At 42.8% G+C, this 12,888-nt stretch overlaps 1 protein-coding gene across 1 annotated transcript in view; it reads left to right on the plus strand.

Moving 5' to 3' along the window:
• The window catches only part of MAP3K5 (mitogen-activated protein kinase kinase kinase 5), a 153,032-nt gene that overhangs the window by 126,653 nt on the left and 13,491 nt on the right, over positions 1 to 12,888 (plus strand). The window contains exons 17-24 of the mRNA XM_026649798.2: positions 2,130 to 2,266; positions 2,737 to 2,842; positions 3,818 to 3,975; positions 4,446 to 4,623; positions 5,562 to 5,582; positions 8,533 to 8,710; positions 8,805 to 8,973; positions 11,124 to 11,309. Coding sequence (XP_026505583.1) covers positions 2,130 to 2,266; positions 2,737 to 2,842; positions 3,818 to 3,975; positions 4,446 to 4,623; positions 5,562 to 5,582; positions 8,533 to 8,710; positions 8,805 to 8,973; positions 11,124 to 11,309 — 1,133 coding nt within the window. The remainder of the gene's footprint in view (positions 1 to 2,129; positions 2,267 to 2,736; positions 2,843 to 3,817; positions 3,976 to 4,445; positions 4,624 to 5,561; positions 5,583 to 8,532; positions 8,711 to 8,804; positions 8,974 to 11,123; positions 11,310 to 12,888) is intronic.

Consider the following 12,888-nt stretch of genomic DNA (forward strand, 5'->3'; position numbering starts at 1 on the left):
GAAGAGCAGCTGCCTGAAACTGAATATAGGCAAGACAAAAGTGATGCTGATAGGAAAAAGGAAGTGGTTGGAAGACCTTTCCTTCTATCATCTTTGATTGAAGGCATTGCTGATTTTTTTTTAAAGTCAAGGATCTCTTAATTCTCAGTGTATGTGGAGGCCCTAATTGCCACGTCTGCAAAAAATACACATTTCTATCTGTGGCTAGCTACAAGACTGCACCCCATCCTATTAAGCACAGACCTGGCTGTAGTAATCCACATATTCATGACCTGTAGGCTCAGTTAATTGCAACTCATATCTAGGAATGATTCCTTACATCTTTCAAAAGCTTCACCTAGTAGAGATTGTAGAAACTTGTCTGCTGAGCAGTACAGATCACTGTGAACAAACCACCCCAGTGCTCTGTTTTTTTCACAGGCTCCTGAATGAATACAAAGTCTAGGTCAAGGTCTCTATTTTAATATAAATTCTGCATAGTATTGGCCGTAGCTATCTGAGAGAGCACCTCTCCTTCTATGACCATGACCTCCATTAGCAGTTACGTTCCACTGTTGGGAAAAGGTGGTAAATGGATGGAGGAGATAGAATCTTCATGGAAGCCCAACCTGGACTATGGAACTCACTCCTACATGAAACTAGCAGCTAGAACTAAATACAAAATCTATCCCTTGAATTAACCTTTTCTACAAAATCTCTCCACACATACTTAGACACACTTTGTAGAGGAGCGGCCTCACCCCTGCAGCGCCTCCTGCTGGTCGTCTGGGGAATCAGCTCATCCAGCGTCCTGGAGCGCCCCCTGCAGGCCGGTGATCCGCCTGTCCTCTGGCCCCCATGTCCCTCCCGGACCCAGGTGCCCTTATATCTGGGGTGCTGCCCCCTGGCAGTACATCCCTCAGTACTAGGGTCTCCCCTCACCAGGGAACCCCCACCCACTATCCCTACCTCGCCTCAGGATAAAGCCACTGCTAGTCACCAACTAGCCCCCGCTCCCTGGGGCAGGCTGCAGTATAGGCCACTCATCACTGGCAAGGTTGGGTTTGGACCTGCTACCTTGGCCTACCTTTGGGCTGCCCTCTGCAACCCCCAGTACCCCTTGGCCTCCTACCAGGCCGCAGCCTGGGGCTATCCAGGCTGGAGCTCCTCAGCCTTTCCCCAGCCCTGCTCCACTACAGGTACCCTATGTCTAGCTCCCTGTAGCCAGGCCCTTCTCTCCCTGAATGCAGAGAGAGACTCCTGGGTTCCTGGCTCCCAGCCTCTTATATAGGGACAGCCGAGGCCTGATTGGGGCGCGGCCCAGCTGTGGCTACTTCCCCAATCAGCCCAGTAGCTTTTCCAGCTGCAGCCCTCTGCCAGGGCTGTTTTAAGCCCTTCCCGGCAGGAGCGGGGTAGCCATCCCATTACACACTTCCTTCATGTTTCCTTTCAGTTTGCTTCTCTGTAGGCAAAGAAATGTGACTTTGATTAGCACTATACTAAATGGCGTGGGACCTGCTTACTTGAAAGACCACATCTCTCCCTAGGCCATATTGCTCCAGCTATGGTTGGCGGAGCTGTTCAAATTGGATTCCTCCTGGTTTAACAAAGAAGGGGGAGACTGATTGTAAAGCATTCTACATGAGGGGCCTGTAGTTATGGAACAAGTTTCCACACTCTTGGTCTGGGAATGTTGACCTGGAAGTGCATACTTCAAGGCCTGTCCTTTTGCCCAGGTATTTGAAGGGTGTAGAGTTTTATGGGACGATTTTTTATCAGGGCAGAGGTGGGACAGAGTTTTGGTGGGGAAAGTTCACCAACTGTGCTGTGTCAGGGGTTGAGGCTTGATTTTTTTCCTGAGAGTTCAGTGCTGGTTTTGAGTTTGTTTGGCATTATTTAAAAGCAACAACACTGAGTACTGTTTAGCCAATGATCATCATGAATGAAAAGAAATACAGATTTTTTAAAAAGTTTGATTATAGATAAATGTAAGAATGTTCGGTGTTATGGAGGATGTCTACATTTTAGTAAAGGTGTATTCTGTTCCTGGTAGTGTGGTTACATTTATTACTTGACACAAGCTAAGGCCAGAAAGAACAATCTCTGAGCTAAGTTTACTCTGTTTTTTCCCGCCCCAAAAAAATTTATAGGCAGCCTTTCTGCTCTTCTGCGTTCAAAATGGGGACCACTAAAAGATAACGAGCAGACAATTGGTTTTTACACCAAGCAGATTCTTGAAGGATTAAAATACCTCCATGATAATCAGATAGTGCATCGAGACATAAAGGTGAGAAGGTGCTATGAATCACAGTCATGGGTTCATTTAACAGGGAAAAGTCAAATAAAAAATACTCTGTGGAAAGTTGGGAAAGAGTTATAGAGGGTTGGGAGGAAAGAAGGAACTTCCACAATGAGATTCTTCATGCAGTCCTGACAATGGGAAATCATTTTTCTGAAAAAGTTGGAAGAATCTTGTGAATCTTTGGTGTTTCTTTCCTCTATCAGTATTCTTTACGGAAATTCTGTAGATGGGGCAGGATACACAAGTCCTGATGTTTCATTTTAGAGAGGGAGCACCTTAAAATGGAACTGTAGAAGGCAGCAACAATGATTCTCTCCCCTTCCCCCCTGCCTTAAATATCCCTTTAGAGTAATTATTGTGTATAAAAGAATGCGCTTTGAAAATGTGTGCTGCAAGTTGTCTTACATTAACAGTCACTAGAGAAAAATAATTGGTCTAAATGTTCTGTCCTTCAGGGTGATAACGTGCTTATCAACACATACAGTGGAGTTCTAAAGATTTCAGACTTTGGCACATCAAAGAGACTTGCGGGGATCAATCCGTGTACTGAAACTTTCACTGGTATGTTTCTAGTTTACAGTGTCTTCCAATTTGAAAGCAAAAGAAGAATAGTTATGAATGCAGGGTCAGATCCTGCAGCGGCTTCACATGCAGAACTTCCATGGACTTCAAATCAATGTATATAGTAGCTGGAGGAATGGGCTTGTTTTACTTGCTTAATCTTAAATTATAAACTTTATCTTAGTGAGTTGAATTGTATGTGCTGGTAGAGAGGAATGCCATTGCTGACATTACTTGAGAGATTCAAATCCTCCTAGGCAAGATAGGCCTCTTTTCCCCAGGTTCCTGGTTATCATTCTTGTGCACACAGTTTTTAATCTTGCTGCCTCACTGATCCAAAAGTAACTTTTCCTTTGTTTGCTTAATCTGCCTAACTCCACCTCAAGAATTTGTCCTTAATTTGATCTTCCTCCTGCTTGAAAACCTAATTCAAACTTATTGAACTGTGGGTATTTTATTTATATATATATATATATATATATATATATATATATATATAAAATTAATAATCACTTTTCAATGTGTGTATTTCAATTCCCTCTCTCAGTGTTTGCTAAATTCTTGCTCTCTGAATTTGAGAGTGCAGAATGCTATGGTTAAATGGCTCTTTCACTCCAAGAAGTAGAATCCTATCACCTCACTAATCAGTTCCTTTCCATCTCTGAATCCAATTCAAAATTGCCCTCCTAATTTTTTCTGTTGGCATATAATGTGACTATGTGAAAATAGGACCTGATCCAAAGCCCACTGAAGTCCATTGAGTTTCAGCATTGACTTTGGGGGACTTCAGATCAGATCAGTAGCAAACATCATTCACTTTTGGCCTTAACTAAAAGTATTCTTTTGAAATCTATGAGGATAATTTTTTTAAGTGACTAACATTCCTCCCTGCCCATCCGCATTGTTCCCCTGTCCTTCTTAGCTGTCTCCCTCATCATCTGAGTTTTAAATTTAAAAAGGTGTGTTTTTAATCAGGTACCCTTCAGTATATGGCACCAGAAATAATAGACAAAGGGCCACGAGGCTATGGAAAAGCTGCCGACATCTGGTCTTTGGGGTGCACCATCATTGAAATGGCCACAGGGAAGCCTCCATTTTATGAACTGGGAGAGCCACAGGCAGCTATGTTTAAGGTAAGACCTCTTTCTCAGACCGTTCTGTTCAGGTCCATTGTTTTTTGTAAACAAAGGAAATCTTATGACTGTATTAAAAGACAGAGATTGGGAGAACAGCAAGGATAAGATAAAGAAAATGCCTCTTTAATGAGCATATTAGAACAAATGTGTTATCTGATGTGATTCAATTGAGGGGGAGTGCTGTATTGTTTTGAAGAAGACCGAAATGGAGCAACAAAAGGCTGTTCACAAATCTGTTACATTTTTTTTTATGTCTATTCCATTTTAACATGGTGAGCCAGTGAGCAGTGCATCCTCTTTCTGTGAGACCCTCTTTGGGAGCAAGAGAATTTTTCAGATATTCTAGTAAAATGCAGGTCATTAATGGTGATTTTGTTTCATTGATTTAGTCTGTATCAAAAGCAGATAGCAACATTTATGAGAAAAGACTTCTGGTTTCTCTTCGTTTACTCTTTCATCTCTCTCAGGTGGGAATGTTTAAAATACACCCAGAGATTCCTGAATCCATGTCAGCAGAGGCCAAAGCCTTCATACTGCGTTGCTTTGAACCAGACCCTGACAAGCGAACTTTTGCTAATGAACTACTTGTAGATGAGTTTTTAAAGATTTCAAGCAAGAAGAGAAAATCCCAAACAAAACTCTCAGGTAATTGTATCACTGAGATGTATCTGGTAGAGTTTTACCTCATTAAAGAGACTGTTTCCTATAACCATAGGTCATAACTTCTGAGACTAAAGCAATGTATCCTCTGTCTTGATGAATATTCAGCAGTAAACCTCTATTTATGACCTATGGAAGCAGAACAGATCTATAACAGGGGACTGGACTAGAAGACCTCTCAAGGTCCCTTCCAATCCTATGATTCTATAAGAGCATAATTTTATCACCACTTGTATTGAAATGTTCCAGATAAAGTATTTTATATAGTTTTGGAAAGTCCTTAGAAATGTTCTAATTTAAAACATACTTGTACAACCGATTAATAAGCAACATTTGTTGATTACAAAGCAAAAATAGTTTAATATAAAAGACTGCAAAATTCGTTGAAAGCTTTGATTTCTATGACAGGCATTAAAACAAACTGAGATTCATTTTTTCTAAGGGTTACCATTGCTAGAAATATTAAGAGGTTTGAAATTTACTTTAAACTTAAACTGAATAGAAGAATCTTCTTACTTTAGTTACTATATACAAAGTTATTACACAGATTATACCACTGGCTTTGGTTTTTGTTTTAAATTGTGGAGCACAAGTGGTTTCTTTGACAGCATAAGTGATGTGTTTATTTAAATGTGGAAAAAATGCCTGCTGCATTTAAGAAAACATTTTTATCAAGATACCTAAAATAAAGAAGAAATGTTAGATCACCATGTTAACTTGTTTGGAGAAAAAAAACAAATAAAAATAGATTAAATTCCAATTTCTCTTTTCAATTGAAATCAGAGACTGATTAGATAAATGACAGTCTAGATATTGTTAGCATGCACAGTACAACTGAGAGGAAAGAATTTATTACCTACACTATATTTGCTCAGTTAAATTTACCATATGATGAATATTTTTGTTTGCTTTTCCTCCCACAGCTCTTTCAGCTAACTCAAATGGTGAGTTTTAATATTCTAAATTTTTTCCTCAAAACGTGTAACTATGTTGATAGAACGAAAATCATTTACTCACTCTGCGGTAAATTACCACACCTAAAAACTGCACAGATGAGATAATTGGACACAATTATCAAACCAAACAGTCTATCATTCTTAGGAAGCCATAACCTGATCACATAGGTTTAAAGTACTGTATATCAGGGGTTCTCAACCTTTTTCTCTCTGAGGCCCCCCTCGACATGCTATAAAAACTCCAGGGCCCAGCGGGGGCCGAGGGGTGTGTGTCTCAGGGCCAGGGCCTGGGGCATAAGCATAGTTTGACTTCTATTTTTAGGGCAGGGGGGGAAAGGGTCCAGTGGGGCTCCAGCCATCTCCGCAGGCAGGGTCCAGGGAGGGAGCGCTACTTCCACTCCTTGACTTATCTCAGCAGGCCACCCAGCCTGTCTGGGTTGGGGGGGGTGGGGCAATCAACCAAAAATTATAACTCAAAGGTGTGGGGCTTCGCTCAAAAAGTTTGAAAACAGGTTAGGGTGCAGGGAGGGGGTAGCTAGGGCTCTGTGCGGGCAGGGGGTAGCTCAGGGTGCAGGGAGAGCGTAGCTGAGGGTGTAGGGAGAAGGGTATTAGGGGCTGTGTGCTGGGAGGACTCCCCTGCGGTCCCTATTCCCTGAGGGCTCTGCCAGCCACGGAGCCAGGTCTCCCTGCCCAGCAGCTCTTACCGGCTGCATGAGCGAAGGGGGCTGGGAGCTGAGAAGCAGTTTCAACGTGGGTCACCAGTAGGAGAGGAGGAAATGCTGCTGCTGCCTGCTCCATGGCACCAGCCAGAGCAGCAGCTGCCCCACATTGTCCGGCTCCTGCTTCCCACCTCCGACCTGGCCAGGTGGTGGGGAGAGGAGGTGGGGGGAAGTGTGGAGCTGGCCCCGAGACTGCAGGGCTCTGTGGATCGGGGCTTCAGCCCCACGCCTCCTGGCTTCAGCCCCGCAGCCCACTTGAAAGGTCTCGCGGACCCCCAGGGTTGAGAACCGCTGCTGTATATAATCAGGTTAGGTTACGGTTTGACAGGGCAGGTGGCTAATATCTTGCCTATCATGGGCTTTGTTGTTTATAGTAACAGTTCCAGTCGAAATGGTGCATGGCACCTGAAACAGCAAGGTGTCAAAGGGACTTTTGCTTGGAATAGTAGTCTTTGTCTCCATTTTTAATCATTTTTTCAATTACCTAAACTCTGAGATGCCATATAAGAATTTGAATAGGGTGACCAGATGTCCCGATTTTATAGGGACAGTCCCGATATTTGGGGCTTTGTCTGATATAGGCACCCATTTCCCCCGATCCCGATTTTTCACACTTGCTGTCTGGTCACCCTAAGTTTGAATGAGAATTCAGAACCTTCTTGCCGCAACAGCAAGTGTGCTGTTTATAGAAGAAGCTAACCCAGAGTTAACTTGCATGTGTCACACTTTTTTGTCCAAAAAAACCAACCCCGGGTTATCTTCCAAATTCACCTAGGGTGAAATTTAGCTTAGTATAGCGGGCTTGTGTGAAGGGCCTAGCACAGGGGCGGGCAAATTTTTTGGGCCAAGGGCCACATCTAGGTGGGGAAATTGTATGCAGGGCCGGGGCAGGGGGTTGGGGTGTGGGAGGGGGTGCGGTGTGCAGGAAGGGGCTCAGGGCAGGGGTGCAGGAGGGGTGCAGGTGTATGAGGGGGCTCAGGGAAGGGGGTTGGGGTGCAGGAGGGTGTGGGGTGCGGCAGAGGGCTGGGGTGCAGGAGGGGTGTGAGGTGCAGGCAGGGGGCTTAGGGCAGGGAGTTGGGGGCAGGGTGCGGGAGGGGTTCGGGGTACAGTAGGAGGCTCAGGGCAGGGGGTTGGCGTGCACGGGTGCAGGGTGCAGCATGGGGCTCAGCAGGGGGTTGGGGTGCAGGAGGTGTGTGAGGGAGCTCAGGGCAGGGAGTTGGGGTGCAAGGTGCAGGCAGGGGGCTCAGGGCAGGAAGTTGGGGGCGGGGTGCAGGGAGGGGTTCGGGCTCCGGGGTGGCAGCAGTGCGTACCAGGGCCAGGGCAGGCTCCCTGCCTGCCTGCCCTGTCCCCGGCCCCGCGCCGCTCCAGGCCCCTGGGGGTGGGGGGGCGGAGGGCTCCACGTGCGCTGTCCTTGCTGTGCCTCAAGGTACCTCCCCCGAAGCTCCCATTGGCCACGTTTCCCTGTTCCCGGCCAATGGGAGCTGCGGGGGGCGGTGCCTGGAGGCAAGAGCAACGCACGGAGCCCTCTGCCCCCCCCCCGCCCCACCCGGGGGCCACAGGGGCGTGGTGCCAGCCGCTTCTAGAGAGCAGTGCAGGGCCCGCGGCCCCACAGGGGGCAATCCTGCAGGCTGGATCCAAAGCCCTGAGGCGCCGGATCTGGCCGGCAGGTTGTAGTTTGCCCACCCCTGGCCTAGCACCACTTAAGCTTGAAATTGTTCCCATTGAAGTCAATGGGACTTTTGCCATTGACTTCAAAGAGAGAAGGATTGTGCCCCTAATGTAAGGCTTAAATTGTTGCAAGGGTTTTGGGCAGACCCTCTGTGCTGCGATATAATACTCTGAGAGAATGCTTAGAGGTGCTCTGGAATGAATGTATACATAAGCACTGTAGCTCTGGAGTTTATTATATCTTAACTTTGTAAAGTCCAAAATGCCCAGTAAGTTGAGATGGTCCCAGGTCTCTAAGAACTGTTCATCTAAAATACGTTATGACTCCTTCCAGTAGCTGAGAGCTCTTTTCAAGTAACATCTTAAAATGCTTTTATTTTATTTTTATATATATATATATATAATAACTGAGGTGGGAGGTTGGAGTTTACCTTTTCTGCCTCATCTTAAAAGAATAACTTTCTTTTCAGAATTAAGGTATAGCCATTGTAGCTTAGACCATTTGTGATAGTTTTGAAACACTAATTTTCTGATTGTTCCTTCATGAGTAGAATACCTTCGGAGCATATCTTTGCCTGTTCCTGTTCTGGTAGAAGATACAAGCAGTAGCAGTGAATATGGCTCTGTTTCACCTGACACAGACTTAAAAATTGATCCATTCTCTTTCAAATCAAGAGCCAAATCGTGTGGAGAAAAAGATGCAAAAGGAATCCAGTCCCTTTTTCTGAGGTAAGAGCTATGTTGTCTTCATGTTGCTTCACGAATTAGGAATGTAGTTTTTTTGTTTTTTTTAAATGTTAATTTTCATCATGTAAACTTTCAGCATCCCAGATGAGAATTTTGAGGATCATAGTGCTCCTCCTTCACCTGAAGAGAAAGATTCTGGGTTCTTCATGCTAAAAAAGGACAGTGAACGGAGAGCCACTCTCCACAGAATATTAACAGAGGACCAAGAGAAGGTGGTGAGGAACTTAATGGAAGCCTTAGCTCAGGTAAAATAACTTGCAGGCAGACAAAAATAGCATGTAATTTTGCAGGTTTCCGGTAAGCGTGTACATGCATATGTGTAAATATATATATTAAACCAGGTGTCAGGCACAAAGTTGACAATCTATAGGTGGCTGATATAATGTAGGACTTGAGAGAGTGCAATTGTATTGACGATAAAAATATGCACCAAAATTATATTTGTGTTGCCGTACATTTGTATTTTACCTTATTCATAACTACTGCCTCTGTGCGGACAGATATCAACTAGTTGAACAATAGAAGAAAATATATGAACATTTTAATGAAATTTCATTTTTGCCAACATTTTTTTCTAACAGAACTAATAAAGGATGATGACTTAATATATGTAATGATCAGTCTAATCAACTCCAAAAGTGTAAGCCAGGGATATTCAACCTGTGGCTCTAGAGTTACATGTGTCTCTTTTGGAATTCATGCATCTGGCTGGTTCCTTTGCCCAAGTTGGTCTCATGTCAGACTATAGCAAGTAAAATAGACTAGACACATCCCTGTCCTTTCCAGCTGCTATGAAAAGGAGCAATTGAAAGAACAGCCAGCCCCATCCCTCACAGCAGTTAGGAGTGGAGGTGGAGGGAGAGAGAAGAGAGTGTCAGGTGGAGCTGCAGAAAGCCACACAATAATAACGCATTACCTCCTGACACTACTCTGGATGATTCATTCTGACATCAGTACAGGAGGATGTAAAATAATCAACAATTCTTCATCACACTGCGAATGTTGCAACACTGTAGTCAGATGATGTGATTTTTGTCATTGTTTTTGCAGTCTGTAACTGCATTTCATTCTCAAGGCTGAGTATCTTAGCTCTAAATCATGCTTTGTATGTAAAATATGGTCCATGGTATTTAGGTTTTAAAAAAAGGTCTGATCAAGAAATTATGGTTCAAATTTAAAAGTCTGATTTGTTTGGTAAACCTTTCTAAAGGTACCTAGCACTATTGCTGTGGATAGAAACTGTTGCCATAACAATAGAATGAGGTTATCTAGTTCTTGTAGAATCAGTCATTGAAATAGTGGTAGAGAAGGGTTAAAAACTGGAGGAAGTAAAACAGATGTGTCCCAAAACCTCTATTTGTTGAAGTGCTGCTATAACAGATATAACTATCAGTGCATGTGTCAATGGAACAATGTAAATAAATGGAAGAGGACGAAACTGAATTATTTTATATACAGAGAAATTCCTGAGGCTTGACATAATCATGACAGAAGAATGGAAAAAATAGCAGGAAGCAAAAAGCAACGTGCTCTTCTGCTTCAGAAATCAGTGTTAGGTATCTCTGCAAATATTTATCTGACATTAATCAAAATAACTCTCTGTAATATTATGTGAGTAACTAAAATTTTTCCCCTTGAGTTTATTTTAATGACTTGTGATATTTTCATATTTTTTCCCCACAATTGTAATTCAGATTTAATTTCAGCTGGCATAACTGAAAGTTATAAAAAAAAAAAAAAACCCTCTGACCCCATACCTATTGCTTTCTGTAGTATTCTCCAAAAATTACCTTTCAAGCATTTTGGTATATTCTTAGCTGACAGAAGCTTTAACATAAAGTAGAGATTTCAGAAATGTGAGCACATATGTGAATGAGACGGATCATTGAGTGCATTCACAGTATGTTGATAGTAGTCTGTGAAAAATTCAGGCCATATGTAAGTGTAGCTATAGTGTGAAAATTCCATATTGGGGTGAACCTTCTGCTTGGAGTTAAGCACTCAGGATGAAATTCACCCCTTACAAAGCCCTCTGCATTAAGGAAGAACCACTTAAGCCCTACTTTAAGGCCTAAATTAGGACTTCACCTTGTAGTGGCCCTCAGCAGAGGATAAATTTCACTCTCTGGACCTAAAAGTTTTAATAATAGTGAGATATGCATTTCTCCATACATCTTGCTGAAATATATTACTTGCACAAAATAAATGAGTGGCAATGTGCAGCATATACTTTTTGGTAATTAAAGGAACGTCTGTTTTAGAGGTAAATTTTCTGGAATATAGAGGGGGCAAAGGTTATTTATCGTGCATCAACTCATATTGGTTAAAACCATTGGATATAAAATTTAAGATATGTGCTTTAGGCTGAATTTGTTCCTTTTTGTTCCTCTAACAGGGAGCTGAAGAACCCAAACTAAAATGGGAGCACATCGCAACTCTCGTTGCCAGCCTCAGAGAATTTGTAAGGTCAACTGATCGCAAAATCATTGCGACCACTCTTTCGAAACTGAAACTGGAATTAGACTTTGACAGTCACGGTATTAGTCAAGTCCAGTTGGTGCTATTTGGTTTTCAAGATGCTGTAAGTAGACACTTTCAGAAGTTTTGCTGTATGAAGTCTCAGTTAAAAGGCCAAATTAAAGACTGGCATAAGCTGATGAAAATTCATTGACCTCAGCCCAGAGTTACCCAAATGAGAACACTTGAGGGCTCCAGTTCTAATAATAACAATTGGAACCTTCCGCCCACGGTCAGCTTTTGGCTTGGCTTCCATGCGATCCTTTGGGCAGCAAGTATGTCCTGACCGCAATCACTATCTCCCGCCCCCCAGATCTATGCGTCTTCACAGATAAACAGCAGGAGGGTCCAGCATGCTTCTGAAAATATTACACCATATTCCTCAAGTAGGAAAGCCTCAAAAAATGTAATGGTTGGGGGTTTTTGGGTAAATAAATACAAAATTGTGCTGCATGTATACAGATCTCTTGGACTTGACTGAGCTAAGAAATTAATGCATTTAAAAAATCCCAACAAACTAAACCATACCTAGTTTATAATATTGCCGTTGTATTCGTGTCCTGATGCAAGAGATCCAGTAGCAAAATTTGGCCAAATCTGAGTTGTAAACCTTTACCCCAAACTATGATGAAATGGCTATTTTTTTTATATGCCAGTAGCTAATGTAATACTGGCAATCCCCACAATGATAAATAGGACACAGAAATGGAGTCCCTTTAAATAGCCATCTTATTAAAAAGCAGTATTGCTCTCCCAGAGCCTGCTTTAAATGTTATTACAAATTCTCTGTTAACACTTGTTTTAAAGGGGCAAAAGTTATCTTGTTTCGTTCAGGGCTGAATAACTGATATTGGGAGAATTTGACTTTGTGCCCTGGCTGGATCCATGAGGTTAAAATGACATAAAGACAAAAGAAGGGCACTCAAGGTGATGCCCCCAGGAACATTTTAAATCTAGGGCTCTCCAAAAGTAGAGAGACTATTTGAAAAGGTTGCCTGGTCTTGTACATGGCGTAAGTGAGCACAGAATTATATACCACTTCCCCAGAAGGCCAGCATAGAAAATAAAGCAATTGTAGGAAGGTTTCCTGCCTCCCTCATGGAGTTTTTCACCTTGAATGTCCTCCTCCTGCCCTCTGTTCTGTTTAGTCTTGCAATACATCATGGATCAAACCCGGGCTGCAGCATTAATAATGCACAACAAAGTCAAACCTTCCATATCAGATATTCAATCCAATACAAAGCAGGAGGCCCTTTGCCCCTTTAAATCTAAGCCATGATCATATGAATGGAATGAAAAAAATCTCTGAATGTTTGATAAATTGCAGTACACCGCTGACTCATTCCCTTTGTATAAAATGCCTAATGATGTCACAAGCATGAAATAGCACAATTCAGAATACTTGAACTCCATTAATGTGCACAATAATGGGTACAGCAGAACAGCTACCTCACAATTGTCATGGCATTGGTTGTGGTAACTCCAGATGCATGTACATTATCTTATTTCCAATTTGAACACCACCTTGTTCATACAGTCCTCTTTTCCACCTTGTACTCAGTCCCATAGTAAATTTACCAGATTACCCAAATCTTGGATTGAAAGCCCACTGACCTGAGGAAGTTCTGTAAAATCTGTCATTG

Source organism: Terrapene carolina, unplaced genomic scaffold (genome assembly GCF_002925995.2).
Source record: "Terrapene carolina triunguis isolate 2854851 unplaced genomic scaffold, T_m_triunguis-2.0 Scaffold85, whole genome shotgun sequence".
Lineage (NCBI taxonomy): Eukaryota > Metazoa > Chordata > Testudines > Emydidae > Terrapene > Terrapene triunguis.